This window comes from Camelina sativa, chromosome 12 (genome assembly GCF_000633955.1).
Source record: "Camelina sativa cultivar DH55 chromosome 12, Cs, whole genome shotgun sequence".
In the NCBI taxonomy this organism is placed as follows: Eukaryota; Viridiplantae; Streptophyta; class Magnoliopsida; order Brassicales; family Brassicaceae; genus Camelina; species Camelina sativa.
Genome location: NC_025696.1, coordinates 9,940,728 through 9,959,844, shown reverse-complemented (window position 1 = coordinate 9,959,844; position 19,117 = coordinate 9,940,728). Strand labels below are relative to the sequence as shown.

General features: G+C 34.3%; 3 protein-coding genes and 1 pseudogene across 4 annotated transcripts; all 4 read right to left on the bottom strand.

Moving 5' to 3' along the window:
• Positions 235–1,179, bottom strand: LOC104731155 (cysteine-rich receptor-like protein kinase 14). Its single transcript, XM_010450437.2, has 2 exons — positions 516–1,179; positions 235–395 (listed from the first exon to the last, which is right to left on the bottom strand). The coding sequence occupies exons 1-2, from the start codon at positions 1,120–1,122 to the stop codon at positions 388–390; spliced, it is 615 nt and encodes a 204-aa protein (XP_010448739.1). The 5' UTR covers positions 1,123–1,179; the 3' UTR covers positions 235–387.
• LOC104731156 (cysteine-rich receptor-like protein kinase 15) lies at positions 5,768–8,161 on the bottom strand (the record flags this gene model as incomplete). The annotated part of the gene is given in 7 exon segments (XM_019233775.1): positions 5,768–5,887; positions 5,966–6,116; positions 6,196–6,433; positions 6,537–6,747; positions 6,849–6,967; positions 7,069–7,206; positions 7,330–8,161. Coding segments are annotated over 7 exon segments (1,809 nt in total), but the record flags the coding sequence as incomplete, so codon positions are not given.
• Positions 10,125–12,974, bottom strand: LOC104731150 (putative cysteine-rich receptor-like protein kinase 16). Of its 2 annotated transcripts, none has more exons than XM_019233777.1 (7): positions 12,176–12,974; positions 11,770–11,901; positions 11,431–11,546; positions 11,115–11,325; positions 10,786–11,023; positions 10,546–10,699; positions 10,125–10,464 (listed from the first exon to the last, which is right to left on the bottom strand). In XM_019233777.1, exons 1-7 carry the CDS (start codon positions 12,972–12,974, stop codon positions 10,132–10,134), a joined length of 1,983 nt encoding a protein of 660 aa, XP_019089322.1. In that variant the 3' UTR covers positions 10,125–10,131. The 2 variants fall into 2 exon arrangements, with proteins under 2 accessions (XP_019089322.1, XP_019089323.1); XM_019233778.1 differs by having other exon boundaries at positions 11,431–11,552; positions 11,770–11,895; positions 12,194–12,962.
• The window catches only part of LOC104731148, a 6,846-nt pseudogene continuing 2,151 nt past the window's right edge, over positions 14,423–19,117 (bottom strand).

The window sequence follows — 19,117 nt, the reverse complement described above, 5'->3', positions numbered from 1 at the left end:
ATAGAGATTAAAAGAAGAAAAGGGAGTTCAAGAAATCCTTCTCTCAAAACAGATCTCTCTCTCCAAAACTCTCAAAATCTCACAGGGTTGCAGAAAAATAAAACTCTCTAGAATAAAACTTGATAGAATAAAACTTATGGGTTTGGAAAACCTAAAAACACTATTTATATGTCCTAAAACACGTCAGGGACTTATGTTGCAAATATGGAAAACTTCGGGCAATTTTGTAAAACTTCCAAATTTGAAGACTTGTCTCGATTTGCAATGGGTGTCGACCGATGCTCTTCTAGTGTCGATCGATGCCCTTCGTATAATCAGACTTCAAATTGATTTTTCGAGATTTATGCTCCAAAACAATCCAAATTGCTCCATTTCGCTCCTTTCATGCTAAAAACCTGTAAAGACTCAAAAACAATCTAGAAACAAATGAAAAGACACTAAAAGACTCTTTATATCATGGTTAAAACCACAAAAACCATGATATATCAATGGAGAAGTAGTATTGGCTATCATACCACTTGTTAACCCTTCCCAAACTTGATTAAACTCTGTTAAGCTTGATGTGATATCTTCCGGATTGGATGTAGGAAAATGCGGTTCTATCTTGCGTAATCCGAAAAAAGAAGTATTGAAGTATCGTACCATACACACAATCCGTTTTTCAGTCCAGGCGAGGCCTTCGACCTGGTTGGGACAGCTGCTTAGTAATAGACTCGACGCCAAGTCAATACAATTGTAGCAAATCTCTTGTTGAGCACCTTGAAGGCACATCCCTAGAGCATACACTCGATCAGGGGCTTGGCCAAGCGAAGAATTGAAGTAGCCACCTCGAGCTGAAACATTAGAAGCAAGAGAAGATAGGAGAAGCCTACGGTTTATGTCAAACCTACCACGTGGTTCAAAAACCCCTGTTGTGCCACATTCTGGTGCATACACAACATCAAAGCTTACAAGGACAAACCACAAGATTGGCAAGAGATTCTTCAGTTCCATTTTCAACATCATACAGATGATATTTAAGGTATATGACAACAAAGTAAGTATAAATAATATGCATACCCCTTTTTTGTCCATAAATATGTCCTCGTCAAGTAAACATCCGCTGGAAGCTCTGAGGACCATTAACTTTATTCAAGAAGAAAAAACAAAAAAAAAAACTAAGTGGACTCATTTACAATTTCAGTTGAGTCAAGCGTAATAAACAAGCTGGTACCGGTGCTAATTAGGACGAACACGTCATAAGACAAAGTCGAACATAGTTTTGTCCCTTTCTTACAGTTCAAACAGCAAACGGAAGTGTTTTTTTCCCCGAATTTCCAAGTGTTGAATTCGTCAAGCTGATCAGTGGTCGTTAAACGTATACGTGTTGTAAAATAAGAGCCAATTATTTAAATCCAAAGTAAACGAAGACTCGTTAGTGCGTCATCTCTTCTAACCAAGTTTCCTCTTTTGGATGTGACAACTGACAAGTCTTCTCTTTTAACTTTCTAACTAGGATATATCCGGTTGCTTAAAGCACGGGTCAACATTTAAAAAAAAAAATTATAATATAATAATAAAATTATTGTTTTATTTGTATAAAAAAGTTATTTTATTTGAGATAATATTTATTTTAAATTGTTATGTAAATCTATTAGTCTATTTGAATACTAATTATTTTACAATATTATAGTATTTTATTTTTGACGTATTATTACAGTTTTATATTGTTTGTTTGTTGTATTTGCATCATTATTTTCTGAAATTTAAAATCGTAATTTAAATATTTTAATTATGAGCAAATAAAAATTATTAATTTATCATTTATATAAATTTAGTTTTACCAACCTGCCAATGTGGAAATTAAAACACACATTTTCATAGAATGAGTAATATATCTTCGTTTAAAAAAAAATCAAATCACAACATATGTAGAAAAAAAAATGCATTTTATATTATAAGTATTATATGAAAATTTCAAACAATTTGTAAGTAAAATAAAATAAAGATGATAGGAGAATCATAATTTGAAAACTTAACAAAATTTTCGAATTTAGTTATTAAAAATAATTGTATTGTATACTTGGATATAAAATCTTAGTTTTTGAAATTCTGATTGGTTTACATATTTTTTTTTAAAAATAATTACTAATTTCGTCCATAATTTATTAGAGAGAGAAAATATTTTTTTAGATTTTTTTAGATTTTTTAATATTTAATCTGTGAGTGTTTTTTAATTAATTATATTTATTTAAATTAGTTAATTAAGTTTAATTAATTTTTTCTAATGGCAATTGAATGTAATTTTCTACACATTTTAAGGTTACTTTCATATTTGTACTTCTCAATTAATATAGTAGGATACAAAATATTAGTAGAGCACGAATATATAAGAACCATTTATTTTATCAATTTCTAGTTACCATCTTTTATTAATTGTTTACCAAAAAAATATATATTAATTGGAGATGTTTTTAGAATGCAAATGGTTGTACAATTATAATAGGTTGAATTAAAATATAGTACGAATATAATTTTGAATTTTCATCTAGGTCATATTCTTGTACATTAAGATAGTTCATTAGTTTTCTTAACAATAAATAAAATGAAATCATTCTTATATGTATTTACTAGAAGTCATTCCGTGCTACGCACGGATTTAGCTTACATTGTTGTTCAATTTTAGTACTTTGGAGATTATTAGCTTTATATTTCTACTCAGCAATGGTTTTTTTTTGTGATTTTAAAAATATACCGATCATATTAATAAATTTTGGGTTTATTTGTTTGATGTTACTTGAGTTTTCCTTTTATGTATAGTATTAGAGTATTTCAATATATATTAGAGCATGTGCATTGGTCAGAAATTTATTTAGTTTCTCATCATATAATATTATTTTTTAATGTAAAGAAATTTTGGAACCTCTTTCTTATATGATAGTTTGTTAGAAATACCCTTTTTGAGATACCTTTTCAAAAATACCAATTTTTTGAACATTTTTACTTTTTTCCTCTTTTACACAAATTACAATATGTTAATTTTTATTTTTTTTTAAGCCTGGGTTCTCTATTTTATATTTAGGATATAGTTTTGATGGGATAAGGTTTTAGTACTTGGAGTTTAAAATTTAAAATTTAGTCATTTTATACATAGAAAATGGATGTTTTTGAAAATGAACAACATGAAAGGGTATTATTGAAAATTGACATAGGAAAATGGACATTTTTGAAAATGCTCTGTTTGATACTAAGATTCCTAAAAATATATGATACTAATATACAGTTAGCATATACTACTCAAAAGTATATAAGTCAAATTAATCAGATATTGTATAGAAAAATGCAACTCATATCGTACCATGAGATAAAAAGACATCACAAACTTAACAACATGGTTTTTTAATATACAATTTTCGTTTTTTATAATAGTTTAAAATACATTTGTTTCTTAAAGATGAAGACTAATAAGAAACTAAATGTACAATGGAGAGACTCATATATATCGTCCAATAAGAAGAAGTTTTAGCCTGCTTTAACACATCAATACCCAAAAGAGAAAAAAAAAATTGAGATTCTAAAATATAAGAAAGGAACAAAACTTAAAATGTTCAACATATTAAATCATGATAGTTCATTTTTTTATAATGTAGTAAGATTAACACAACTAACAAACACGACAACCTGAAGTAAAAATAAAATATAGTTCAAAGCCGGACCCATAGGCCAAGCAAGTGAAGCAAGGATAAGGGCATCAATTTTTATGGGGCATATTTAGACCAAAAGTTTTAGGTCTTTTATGTAGGAAAAAAAATTATAAGTTCAGTTATTATTAGATTTTTTTTATAACTTCAATAAAATTTAGAAGTTTAAGTTTTATATAAGAAAACAGTATATTATTCATGTAGATTATCCAATTTTTTTTTTTTTTTGACAACATAAAAAGATCAGCTCAAATGAGCCAATGCGAAGGAAAACAATTAACAAAAGAAACAAGCTGCGGTGATGTACGTGCTTGGCGTGCCAAAGAATCCGCACTGATATTAGCACTTCTGGGAATAAAAGATAAAGAAAAGGAAGAGAACTCCTCTTTATCCATCTCTATATCGTCGAGGTAGGTCTTGAAAGCCGGCCAGTCTTGAGGGAAAGACACCATCTTCACCAAGTCTGAACAGTCTGTAAAAAAGGCCACATCCCGAAAATCATGTCCAATCATGCAGCATTAGATTATCCAATTTACGGATGAAATTTTATTAGGTTTATGTAAAAACCTATTTCATCTTTTGAATTGTTGGTTAATGAGCATTAGATTAATGTTAATTAAACTTATTGCTACTGAGATTTAAAGTAAAATTTAATTTAGGAAAACAAATTTGAAACTGTAATAAAAAATTTTCCATATTCGAAAAGTTTTAAAAGAATAATGAGTTATTAGGCAATATGATATTTATTTTCGTATAAATGTTTAAATGAACATGAAAACATTGAAAAGACAAAGAAAAATATGAGCAAGCAAAACGAACTACAATATGGAAATAATGAAAATTTTTATATTACTATTTTTATAATTTTATTTATAATAAAAAAAGGGTTTAAAAAAAATGGAAGTATGACATCCAAAATTGCTGGACCAGGCCATGGAGAGTAGGAAAGACATACATAAACACTCTAATGAATAAATAAATTTGTCAAACATTTTCACATAATTTTTCTCTTTGTAGTATTAATTCGAACAACAAACATGATAACCTGCAAAAAAATTTAAAAAAATTATTCAAGAATACCTATTAAAATTTGGAAAGATATATAAAAATAATATAATTCTTCATAGAACCTAATGGCTGAAATTAAATAATAATGACTGAAAAATTGTGTTAAAAGGAGAGTAATTAGGGATTGAATTCTAATTTTTGAAAAATAGAATTCATTCTATTTTTATGGAAAAAACATTGGTAAGATCTAATGAGGAATAAATGAATAAACAATTGAAAACATCCCACCAGTAGATTATACAAGATTAAATACCAGAAACTAAGCATGAATGAAAACTCAAAATTTTAAATTTGAGCCAAAAATTTATGAACTGATAAGAGAATTTTGACAGCACATAAACATCTCACAATCTAACATAATCTAGAATAATTTCTTCCCCATGAATCATACATAAGATTGAAACATATATTTATCATTTCAGAATAAATTATCATCAATTTATCCTAGAATGAGACCTACAACAGTACAACTGGTTCTTATTGAAGAAGGAAAAATGAAATGTTGAAATTTTTTTTTTTGGGCAAATAGTTACTTAGGTCCAAAATACAAATAAATTTTGTTTATTAAGTCAAAACAACAAATAAAACAGGTGTTAGATAGATAACACGCCAAGTGTCATCTCCTTAGCAAAAGTTGAGAAAAACCTTCTTATATTATATAAGATTTCTATAGTTACATAAGAGATTGACTAAATCAGGACATAACTTTGGAAGACTAATGTTTAGAAGTATAAATTTAGAATTTAGATTTTGGGATTGTGGGTTTAAATAGTAAAACCTTTCATATAGATATTAATGGTAAACAAGATAAAGAGTGGGTTTACAGTAAAAACATGTAAATATGAAAAATGGTGAGATTTATGCATCGTCAATAAACCTTGGAACAGACTTGGTAGATCTTAATCAAGCGAATCTTTTTCAGGAACAAAAAACCATGGTTGTTGAGGCATTGGTAAAGTGACAGTATTATTAGTGAGCATCATAAAAATGGTTGACATGATCGGACGATCTTCAGGATTTTCTTGAACACATAAAAGACCGATATGGATGCATCGAACTATTTCACTCTCTTGGCAATTATCTATAATAACTGGATCCACGAGGTCTGATGGTGTTCCTTTACTCCATTGCCTCCAAGCCTGTAATATCAGTCAATCAAATTAGTTGCTTAAGTTGCAAGAAAGGTAAATATAAAACTTGTTTGCCTTTAAACTTACATATGTGACCAAGTCATGTGCGTCGTTTGTCTCGTTGAAGCTGATGTTCTTCTTACCGCTTATAATTTCAAGAACTAACACTCCATAGCTATATACATCAGATTTCACTGAGAATTGGCCATGTATCGCATATTCGGGAGACATGTAACCGCTGGAGCAACAACAAAATTTTAGAATATTGGAAAAAATCATGTTTGATAAACTTAACTTATGAGAAGTAAATGACCTACAAGGTACCAACTATTTTGCTTGTGTTCTCCTGGGTTTGGTCCATCTCAAAGATCCTCGCCATTCCAAAATCAGCAATTTTGGGATTCATATCCGCATCAAAAAGAATGTTACTTGCTTTGAGGTCACGGTGTATGATTGTAAGCCGTGAATCTTGATGAAGATATAAAGTTCCTCGAGCGATCCCTTCAATGATCTTCTGTCTTCGAGTCCAGTCCAGTTGACCTTGTTTTACAGGATCTGTGTGGCGTATCCATGATTTAGAGTTGAATCTAAAGACTTATAGCTCCCAAGTTTCAAAATAGAAAAAGAATAACTATAACAACACAATAAATGAACTGACCGAAGAGGAAATAATCAAGGCTTTTGTTGGGCACGTACTCGTAGACCAGTATCCGTTCTTCTCCTTCAAGAGAAAACCCGAGAAGCCTAACTAGATTTCTGTGTTGAAGCTTTGCAACTACAACAACCTCGTTCTTGAACTCTGTGTGACCTTGTCCTGATGATTTTGACAGTCTCTTAACTGCAACTTGAGTTCCATTCGGAAATATACCCTATTTTTGTTTACATGCCGCATCATCTCATTATCAGAATGTATTGACACAAAACTTTAAGAAAAAGTACATAATTTTGTTGACCTTGTGATAGTACGTACCTTGTAAACCTCACCAAATCCACCTTGACCAATCTTGTTATTTTCTGAATACTTATTTGTTGCTGCTCGAATCATTCTATAATCAAGTTGCAGCGACTCGATGGTTGTTATATCATTTCCTGTTGCACAATAGAAGTCTTAACAATCAGAAAATAATAAAAAAGATTAGCCAGTTATAATATTAAAACTAGTTAAGATAGTTTATTATTCGAACTTTTACCATCAATGTTTGGTGCAGTATCAGAATTCTTCTTTGCTCTTTTTGTAAGGAAACAATAACCAGCTATGAAAAGCAGAACAACCACCGTAATAGGCACAACAATGGCTACCACCAACACATTTGAATTCCCACCTTTCTCTGTTTTTCAAACATCATTTACTTAATTAAGATCAAAAGAAGGAAACTTTCTACTTTGGTATTGCTATAATTTCAAGAATCAGAAAGAAAGAAAAAAAAACAGAGGAAGAAAAAAGTGTTTACTAGGTAGTGTAAGAGCTGGTGCGGGCGACAGCATCGGTACTGGTGGTGATGGTAGTGGTGATGGTGGTTGTGGTGATGGTGGTAGTGTTCTAATGGCCTTTCCTTCGTAGAACGAGTAAAGCTCGTACCTTGAAGTACAACTAGGATAAACTAGTCTTCCACCAACTCTGCTAAGATCCATTTCCTTTATAGAACTTTGCAAACAGCTCAAGCACTCTTGTCTTGTAAGATCAGGAGTGCACTGAAGCAGCCCGTTCAAAGTCTGGACTGGGGTCAATTCGGTCTCTATAGTATAAAATTTTCTAGAACTGTTAGCTGTTAAGACGGCAGCTTGGTTTAACGTGGACGACACCGTAGCTACGAACCAATCTCTTTGATTAGAAGAGATATTGTTGGGGTTCTGCATGATCAACCCTCCGTCGTATGTAACGGTCGATAGTATATTCTCGTCTGAGTATCTGAGGATTCACTGCTCGTAATAGAACACGGCTGCTCTCTTATCTGGACACCGAACTAAGGATTCGTTAACGGCGAAGACGACGCAGCTACGGCAAACTTCGGGTGAGTAGTCTCCGCGACAAAGGAAAAGTCCCGTGACTCTGTCGGGGGCTTTTCCTGCCGTGGCGTTTTGGAATCCAGTGGAGTAAGAGGCGTTAGGGGAAGAAAGAGAGGACAAAAGGGTTTGAAGATTGGTGGAGTAAGTGCTGTTTCTTGAGTAACTTGTCGTGGTTTGACAGCCCCCATTTAGGTAATAAGGTTTTTGAGCAGAAGCTCTCTAGATAGTGAGGAATGAGAAAAATAAAAAGAAGATGAAATAGACGCAAGAAGACATGGTTCGACTTGCTTGAGCTCTATTTTGGGTTCCAAATCATGGAGCTTCCCATTTATAAACTCAATACTCCTGATCAACGTGAAGCTGAAGATAAGTCAAGAGGTCAAAGTAAACGATTTACTCCCTCGTTCTTTATTACTTGTCATTTTTGAGTTAAATTTTTGTTTTATAATATTTATGGTTTATGATTTCCAATGCAAATGTTTGTTAAAAGTTCTAATTTTATTCCATTATTTTAATGTTTCCATCAATAAAAAAATCAGAATATATATTGAAAAAGGATAAGATAGAAAATTTGATGATTTTCATAATATGTGTAAAACAACATTAAACGACAGGTAATTAAAATGGAGGGAGTATTTATTAGTCCGTTTAGCTAATACTCCCTCCGCTTGACAAACGGTGTCATTTTGACACATTGCACAAAATTAAGAAAAACTTGAATTATACATATATGCCATTATTTAATGAGTAATTTCTCATTCCAATTTAATAAAAATAGTTTTTAACCGGTAAATTAGAAAATTTGATGAAAAAAATTACATTAGAAATATAAAGTGACAATCTTTGTGAAACAAAGAAAAAACTTTACAATGACACTCTTTGTGAAACAAAGGAAGTATATGAAATTATGAATCAATGGATACAAAATTACATTCTAATAAAATTATGTGTTAAACCATTAAATTAATTTTAACATGGTAATTCTTTTTTTTTAGTTGAATGTAGAATTTTATTCAATCAAAAGACTTTTATACATAAATGCTTCAGTGTGTTTTAAATTATCATCAAAAAGACATTAAGACATTGAAAACATGGTAAATTTAACACCGAACGTATGTTATACCTTTTATTAATGTAACTTTTACATTTTTGAATATGATAGTTTAATTGTTTGAAATAATTGTACATGTGTGATTGTTAAACTATACTAATAAAATCTAGTTGCTACCGGTCTAAATGAGCTGGTTTGAAAATTATACTATCTTTCAGCATTAACTGACGAAACATCAAAACATCAATCTCTCTCAAGTTGACTTGGAAATCCGCACTATCGTTCAATGGTGAGTAATCCAAAAAAAAAAAACGAACGGTTAGAGTAAAGTGTCATACAAAGAGTCCATTGTAGACCTATCGACTCCATTGTTGCAATTATATGAATCTTTTATGTTGTTTTGTAACAAAAAATCATTAGCTACTTCAAAATTATTTTCTCTTTGGTATTGAGAACATGATGGTCAAAATTGAGAATTTAATTCTTAATGAAAACCAAATTTCACGCAAAGCAATCAACGGAGCTTACATGGGCAAATAAAAACATAATTTCAATTGTAAAAATATGCCCAAATAATTCTAATTAGAAGAACAAAACAAATCATAGGGATTAAACACGTCTCTGTGTCAATTAAATTTTTGTGGCAAGCCGTCCTAGACCCGTTGGTACCTAAGTCTTAAGTCAATGCATATTAAGTTGAGTCAAGCATAGTAAACAAACGGGTCACAAGTAACAGATTAGTGTAAGAGACCTAACACACGACACAACTACTCCTTTTGGCTTTGGACTTGACCGTCGATTCGCTAGACTCGAGGCCATCTCGTTCTTGATGATGGTTGAGGAACATAGGATATTGCTAGACTATAAGGTTGATTGTGGACAAGTTGGGACGACAAGATCTCTTGGATGTAGATGCATCATCTCAGTTCTTCTCTCTGATAATCCTCCAGGCCTGGCAACACAATTTCATAATTAATCAAGAACTTACAATTATAGCAACAGTTAGCTATGACTGAGTGTAAAAATTGAACCAAGTCTCCTTTATTTTTTGAAATATAAATGAGAGTTCACATTACAAAAAAAAAAAGCAGAAACAGAGGACAAACATACAAAACTCTTTTCCCCCATTTTTTCTTCATAACATGGTTCAGAGAATGTGTGTATAGTACGTCTGTAAGTAACTGTGGCGATAATTTCAACGAGGATAAACATCCGTGATTGATGCATCATCAATGGAACAAGTGAAAGACATGGTAGTAGACGGACCAATCTGCATTATCTTGCTTAATAGGTTTGGCTCAGATCTGGCCCTGAAGACAAATCCAGGTGGTTGAGGCACAGGTAGAGTAATTGAAGTATTAGTGAGCATCTTAATTACTGTGGACATGGTTGGACGATCAGCAGGGTTTTCTTGAACGCACAATAACCCGATATGGATGCATCTAACGACTTCATATTTATCATAATTCTCTCCCATGGTCGGGTCTACGAGTTCCAATAATGTTTTGTTGTTCCAAACCCTCCATACCTATTCAAGTCATTAATTAAAAACTGAACGTTTGAGAGCCATGATCATTGCTAAAAGAAGTAGAAAAGTTTGAGTACTAACATATGAGACCAAGTTGCATACTGAACCATGTATCTGGTGGAAGCTACTATTCTTTTTGCCAAGAATAATCTCCAGAGTCAAAACTCCGAAACTATACACATCAGATTTCATTGAGAACTGTCCATTCGCCACATACTCGGGAGGCATGTAACCGCTGCAAAACACATGACATATCACTTCAAGTTTTGTCAGAAAAGAAAAGGGAAAGACAGAATGTAAGTGAAATGGACACTTATTTACAATGTTCCAACTACTCTTATTGTATTGTCCTCAGTCTGGTCCACTCTGAAATTCCTTGCCATACCAAAATCAGCAATTTTCGGGTTCATTTCAGCATCCAGGAGAATGTTACTCGCTTTAATGTCACGATGTATGATTGTCAGTCGTGAATCTTGATGAAGATATAAAATCCCACGAGTTATTTCTCCAATAATGTTGTATCGTTTCCTCCAATCCAGCTGAGCCCTCCTTTCATGGTCTGCAGATCCAATGTATAGAACCATTAGGACTATGCATGCCTATGAAGAACAAGAACAAAAGTTTCAAGGAATATATAATATGCTGCTTACGGAAAAGGAAATAATCGAGACTTTTGTTCGGTACAAACTCGTAGACGAGTATCTTTTCTTCGCCCTTGACAGAGTACCCAAGAAGTCTAATCAGATTTTTATGTTGGAGCTTAGCTACAAGAAGCACCTCGTTCGTAAACTCTTGTTCACCTTGACCTGAAGTTTTAGACAGCCTCTTCACAGCAACTTCTGTTCCATTTGGGAATACTCCCTGTCAATTCGTATGATCTTCAATCATTATCGAATACTCTTTTTTTTTTCTGGCACCAGAGTTTATAACACAAATAGTATTTGGGAAAGTTAGAGAACACTATGCCTTATAAACTTCACCAAATCCACCATGACCTAGCTTGTTACTCTTATGAAAATTATTTGTTGCAGCTTCAATTGTATTAAAATCGAATTGAACTATGCCTGATCTTGTAATATCATCTGCAACTGAAAGCACATATAACAGTGTTATGGTGGAGCGTTTCCAAGGGATGTTTGCAGTTTTAATGCAAAGAAACGTATAGTATCTTACCATCATCTGGTGGTTCAGTACCATAATTCGTCATTGACCCCCCTACAAGAGAAATATATAACCATTTCATAAGAAGAGAGAAATAGATGACAACTAAAATAAAATCTTTAAATCAAATCATGAAGAACTCACTTTCAATTGCAAATTCATGGTACGTTTTTCTCCTTCTATAAAGAATACAAAACCCTAGAGCAAGCAGCACACTGGCCACCAAGGCGAGAACAACATGTACTAGTCCTGTAGAAGTCTTTCTGCCATCTAAACAAGCACAAATTACCGTAGTGTTCAAGAACAGAGCAGATAAGCTAGTACCGTAAGGTTCAAGAAAAAAGCTAGTACCGTAAGGTTCAAGAAAAAAGCTAGTACGTAAGGTTCAAGAAAAAAGCTAGTACCGTAAGGTTCAAGAAAAAAGCTAGTACCTCGGACTAATGAGTGTAACTCACCGGCTGTGGGAGCAAATTTGACTACAAGAACAGAGTAGACAAGCATCAATCATGGTGAGCTAAATGATTAAGAAAACAAAATCTGGTAAATTTAGTTCTGAGAGATATTCTACCTTTTTCAAGAGGAAGTGTGGGTGACGTCTTATTGTCAAAAACTCTATAAAATGAATAGAGATCCCACCGCATGTAACAGCTCGGCCTGAAACTAATGCCAAATGTTTTCCCACGGCAGCATAACTTATAGTGATCCACATTTTTCCTTAAACATTTGGCACAGCTCCGCGGAGATATATCGCTAATGCATTGCACAAAACCATAGATGTTTCGGGAAGTCCCAATCTTTTGGCTGTCGGCACCGTAATACATTGGGTTTGACGACGAGGTAGCTTTTGCTATCACACTAAGCATCAAGGCCTCCCATGTTTTTTCAAACTCTGTCAAGTTGACAAGGAAATCTGGACTATGGTACTCCTTATTAAATGGTTCCATCTCGAGTGATCCAAAAAACAAACGGTTAGAGTAACGTATCATACAAGGAATTCCATTGTAGGAGGTCCAGTCGAGACCTTCTGTCTGGTTATAACATTTCTTTATCAACCTTTTAGAAGAAAATTTGATACAGTTTGAGCAAACCTTTGGTTCAGCACCTTGGATGCACGTCCCGGAAGCATACACCCGATCGGGTCCGTGTCCAACGGAAGCATTGTAGAAGCCACCTCGAGCTGAGACATTAGAAGCTAGAGAAGAGAGTAGAAGGTGACGGTTTGTATCATATCTATCGTAGGGTCTAAATAAACCAGTGTTCCCGCATTTTTGTGCAGACGAAACATGAAAGCTTACAAGGAAAAAACAGAAGACTAACAAAAGATATATCAGTTTCATTCTCGATATCATACAAGTTTAGTTTGGGTGGACAGAGCACACAAGTGTGTATGAATGTATATATGCATAGATTCAAGTCCGTTAAGCACATCTGTGTGAATTAAATTTTACTTAGTCAATGTCTATTGGGTTGACTCATGTGCAATTTATTGTTGAGTCACGCATATAAACAAATTGATGCATGATGCATGAGAAAAGCTAAAAAACAATAGCCACAAACAATTATATGAATGAATCATGTTCATGTGGCACCCGGAACCAGAAAAACACGTAGGAAGAAATAATGCACATTTGGACGGTGAGATAAGCCAAAAAAAAAACATTTTACACGAAGTGACATATAGATAGGAAAAAGAAAAATGTATAAATGTACGTAAAATTCGTCAATTGGTAGGGCAGAGCAATCTTCCCGGTAATAGCGCGAAATCAGCAATTAGAACCAAAATGTAAAACCCTAAATCCATTAAACTAAGTCGAGCGAAAATAAGGATACATTATTAAGAATTACATTTAAATTAAATGGCCTAATATATAGGACCGACTGGTTAAGTTGATCGATTGGGGATTGGCAAAGAGAAAATGCCCTAAACGTCGATTGGAAAAATCAGAGCAACACTATCAAGAAATTAATAAGACAACTAGGTAACAACCCGCACAATATGCGTGATAAATCTATATATAAAATTAGAGTTATGAGTAAAATTATTTTCTGCGATTTAAAATTCCTTTGTGTAAAAGCAAAATATATAATTATGTTTTTTTTATTTTGTTTAAATTTACATTTATTTCAAATATGTTTCACCCGTGAAAAATTATACCAATGATATTTAATTAGTCAATCCCTTATAATAATGTTTACTGTGATAACTTAATTTTTGAATTTTTAAATATGTGGATAGTAATCAGATTTTTAATAGGTGAATAATTTTAGGTTTTGAAAATGTTTTAAATCTAATAATTATAAATATGTTATAAGAATGATTCGTATATATTTGATAATTGAAATATTTTGTTAGATGTTTGATTTTTTAAATTAATAAAAAATGAATATTTTTTAATCATTCAATGGTAATTATATGTAAATATCTATACAAATGAGAGCAATAAACTGATTGGTGTCTCGAGCTCTCTAACGATGACACATCAGCATTTTTTTTGAGAATGCTTCTCTATTAATATATAAGGGATAGATAGACTCATTAGCTGCTTCACAATTATTATCTCTTTCGCATTTTTGTAATTACTATCTGTAGTAAATCTACGTTGCTATCTGATATGGATTCTAAAAGAAACACATCAAAACCAGATTTATACCATAAAACGCCGCTTTAATTTAGTAAACAGATAACTGATCAAACAGAGAAATGAACATAGGATAACGAACATAGCTGTGAAGAGACATGGGTATGGGGTTGCCTGAATCATTAACCAAACTAATAGGAGATAGCAAATTTAATTAAAGTGCTCAATTACAAATTTACAGTCACAAAAAAAAAGGAGAGCAATATGAAGAAAATGTATAGGGACTGGACCTCTGAATCCAATTAAGAAATGACTCAATAAGACAATAACCATACTATGAACATCATGAGTGGTCTTCAACGAGGATCTATATCACTAACTGTTGCATCATTGATAGAGAAAGGAAGAAATTTGCCAGTAGATTGACCTGACTCCAAGTCTTCAGCTACTACGTCCCGATCGCTTCGGAAGAAAAATCCAGGTTGGTGAGGCACGGGTAAGGTGATTGTGTTACTAGTAAGCATCAAGATGATCGTCGAAAAAGTTGGACGATCCGTTGGATTTTCTTGAACACATAACAATGCGATATGGATGCATCTGACAACTTCGCTGCTGTCACAACTCTCTCCGACAACTTGATCAACGAGTTCTAATGGTGATCCATTTCTCCAAAGCCTCCATGCCTACAAAATGAGAGATCGATTAGTACGTTAATCGAAGATAAAAGAAGTCTGTGTTTTGATGTTTTCATCTCCATCCATACTCACATATGTGACCAAGTTGCTAGAATTGCTGTCTGTTTGGTTAAAGCTGCTATTGCGCTTGCCACTAATGATCTCAAGAACTAAAACCCCGAAGCTATAGACATCAGATTTTGTGGAGTACTGGCCCTGCATTGCGTACTCGGGAGACATATAACCACTGAAACATAGAGTGTACTTGAGCATAAAGATGACAATTAAAGACTTTTAATTCGTAGAAACTCAAAAGGGGAGAGAAATTACTATGTTCCAACTATTCTGCTAGTATTGTCCAGGGTTTGATCAACACCAATAATCCTGGCCATGCCAAAATCTGCAATCTTCGCGTTCAGATCTGCATCTAAAAGAATGTTACTAGCTTTAAGGTCACGGTGTATGATTGTAAGCCGTGAATCTTGATGAAGATATAGAACTCCTCGAGCAACTCCAGTAATGATATTGTATCTCGTTGTCCAATCCAGTTGACCTTGCTTTTCAGGGTCTGTACATTCGTACATACTCGTTAGCTAAATGACTAAAAACGAAGGTTTCAAAAATGGCAAGTACTGACAGCAACATACCAAACAATAGATAATCAAGGCTCTTGTTTGGAACGAACTCGTAGACGAGAATTTTTTCATCTCCCTCAAGACAGAACCCAAGAAGCCTAACCAGGTTTCTATGTTGAAGCTTTGCTACTAGAACAGCCTCTGTCTTGAACTCTTGTGCACCTTGTCCTGATGTTTTCGACAGTCTCTTAACCGCTACTTCATTTCCATTTGGAAGTATACCCTAAAAGAATTGACATTTAATCAAACATCCATATATTGGTTCAAAGTTTCAAACTTTCAAGTGAAGAAACAGGAACAAGTCGTTGAAAGAAGTTAACAATATACCTTGAATACTTCACCGAATCCACCTTGACCTAGCCTGTTGCTCCTCGAAAACTTATCCGTAGCAGCTTCAATCGTCTTAAAATCGAATTGCAACGAATGTACTGAAATATCATCACCAGCTGCAAAACGAAATCGTAGCTTTATTAAGCTAAAATTCAGTTTGGTCCTTCAAAATCGTCACAATAGGTCTCCAAGAAAACAGAGCACATAAGCAAATTCTAACCATCTTAGCAGAAAGCCCTATTCCTCAATCTATGAGAAAACCCTANTCTAGCTCCATCGATCCAGTGAATGAACGGTTGGCGTAACGAACCATGCAGAGAGTTTCAGTTTCTGGCCATGAGAAAGCCTCTGTTTGGTTAGGACAGTTTTGTATTAAATCTGTAACCCCCTCGGTAATACAATCTGAACAATCCTTTGAANGAGCGAGCAGCAGCAAGAAGATGACGACGGTAGCTACAACAATACCCACTATAGCTCCCACTGAAAGCGAATCGCCATCGCCATCTACACAGGTCAAATAAATAAATTTAATTTAAAGATAATTTATTTTCTTACTTACTTATTTCCGAAATTAGGTCAAAATTATTAGGATATGATATTAAAATGAAAAGGACATACGGTCCCTATCGCCAGTTGAAGGCTGCGGTGGAGGTGCCGTCGTCAAAGTAATATTATCAAAAGCTCGAAAGAAAGGATAAAGTTCCCACCGGAAAAAGCAGCTCGGCCTCAGAACAACACTGCCTTGATTCCCACGGCAACACTCTTGGTACTTGCTAACACTTGCTCGAAGACAAGCGTCGCAATTCGCCGGTGATAAATCCGGTGTGCACTCCATCAACGCATAAACTCGCTGAAACGTCGTCAATGAAGTCACATCCGCCGCGTAATACTTGTTACTAGAAGAAGATGATGAAGCTCCATTGCGTCCACTGGAAGCCGAATCTATCATCCGAAGCATAAACGAATCCCAAATTCTGTCAAATTCGGACATATTAATGGTGACATTTCCGGTGTTCCACCTTAATGTGTGCGGCTCTAGCTCCATCGATCCAGTGAATGAACGGTTGGCGTAACGAACCATGCAGAGAGTTTCAGTTTCTGGCCATGAGAAAGCCTCTGTTTGGTTAGGACAGTTTTGTATTAAATCTGTAACCCCCTCGGTAATACAATCTGAACAATCCTTTGATTCAGCTCCAGGGATGCATAGGCTCGTTACGTAGACTCGGTCTTGTTCTTGCCCAATCGAAGAGGTGTAGAAGAAGTTGTCTCGAGCCGTGACATTAGAGGCAAGAGACGAGAGGATGAGTCGACGGTTTGAGTCATACGTAGAATTTGGCCTAAAAGTACCGGCAGTGTTCACGCAAATCTCTCCGGACACAGAGACGAAACCGTATGCGACAAGGATGGATAACACGATCGGTAAGAGATTGCTTCGACACATTATTTTTTTTTATAAAGATTTTGGTTTTTTCTTTGGTGAAATGGTAATATTTAAATACGCTTTTATGTTGGCTCTGTCAAAACTGGAGGCTCCAAACATTCTACGAGAGCAGTTGAGTAAAGGACATTTGAGCAGTTGAGTCAAAGTCAACTTAATGATTAGTTTAGTGTCATTTGAGGTTTTAGAAATCTTGCGTTACGACGTGTTGTTCAATGGTGATTAAAGGTATATAACAATGGGCCCCAGCAGAAATTTTCACAAAACACACTAATTTGAGTTTTTTCTCAAGGTGAAAGTGATTGATTAAGTCTTCTTCACGTGGCATTATTTCTCTGTTTTTTAAAAAGTCATACAAAATTTTCTGTCATGCAAATTCGCCAAAATTGGCCTGACTACAATTACCAGCTCTGCATAATTCAGCACTTCCTATTTCATTGTCCTGTACTGAAATAAGTATGAACAACACATGAGATCAAGGTTTAGTCCTCTAGTATTTGGTTGCTTGTCTTCCAAGTTATTGGTAAAGTTGACAAGTCTATATGGAAACATATAAAACCAAACAGAGCATGCTGGATATTCAACGAGGACCAACATAGGTGATTGTTGCTTCATCTACAGAACTTGTAATAGACTTGCTCATCGATTGACTTGACTCCAATCCCTGGGCTGGTGGGTTCGATCCTGGTCTGTTGTTGAAGAAAAATCCAGGTGGCAGAGGCACAGGCAGAGTAATTGAGCTGGTTGTGAGCATTTGGTAAATCGTCGACATTGTTGGTCGATCCGCAGGATTTTCTTGAACACATAACAGCCCAATATGAATATATCTAATGACTTCATCGGTTTTACAATCTTCTATGATACTGGGATCTATGAGGTCAGGTAGTGATTTGTTCTCCCAAAGTCTCCAGACCTGATATATATTTGGAATTGTGATTATTGATTAAAAAATAAAGAATTTTTTTTCGGGACTCTGTTAGTTTAGAATTACTCACATATGTGACTAAATTGTTAACTAAACCATCCATCTGGTAGAAGCTGCTATTCTTTTTGCCACTAATGATCTCAAGAATCAATACTCCAAAGCTATAGACGTCTGATTTCATCGAAAATTGGCCATGTGTCACATACTCGGGAGACATGTAACCGCTGCAAAAACACAAGTTAATCGGAAGCGAAAGGGTTCTGTGATCAAATGTGTAGTACTTTTTATGTTGATATATACTTACAAGGTTCCAACTACTCTTGCTGTATTGGCTACAGTTTGGTCCACTCCAAAGATCCTTGCCATTCCGAAATCAGCAATTTTAGGGTTCATGTTGGCATCTAGGAGAATATTACTCGCTTTGAGATCACGATGTATGATTTTGAGCCGTGAATCTTGATGAAGATACAATATTCCTCGAGTAATCCCACCAATAATGTTCCGTCGCACAGTCCAGTCCAACTGAATTCTCTTGTTAGGGTCTGCATATGTAAACATAGTTAGTTAATCATAGTTCACTATGTACAAGAACAGACTAAAGTACATTTTTGACGGTTAAAACTAACAGACCAAAGAGGAAATAATCAAGGCTTTTGTTTGGAACATATTCATAGACGAGTAATTTCTCTTCTCCTTGTAGCGAAAACCCTAGAAGTCTGACAAGATTTATGTGCTGAAGCTTTGCAACAACAACAACCTCGTTCTTGAACTCTGTTTCACCTTGTCCTGATTTTTTTGACAGTCTCTTTACCGCAATTTCAGTACCATTCATGAGCATACCCTTCATGAAAATATTAACAAGTTGAGAACATTTGATTCTCCACATAAAAAGCAAATGAAGTGGACAAAGA

Coding starts and splice junctions, on each gene's coding strand:
- LOC104731155 (XM_010450437.2), bottom strand. CDS start 1,122: ATGGTCCTCAGAGCTTCCAGCGGATGTTTACTTGACGAGGACATATTT.
- LOC104731150 (XM_019233777.1), bottom strand. CDS start 12,974: ATGATATCGAGAATGAAACTGATATATCTTTTGTTAGTCTTCTGTTTT. Junction 11,547..11,769: donor CCATGAATTTGCAATTGAAA/GTGAGTTCTTCA, acceptor TTTCAGTTGCAG/ATGATATTACAAGATCAGGC. Junction 10,700..10,785: donor ATAAGAGTAGTTGGAACATT/GTAAATAAGTGT, acceptor TGTGTTTTGCAG/CGGTTACATGCCTCCCGAGT.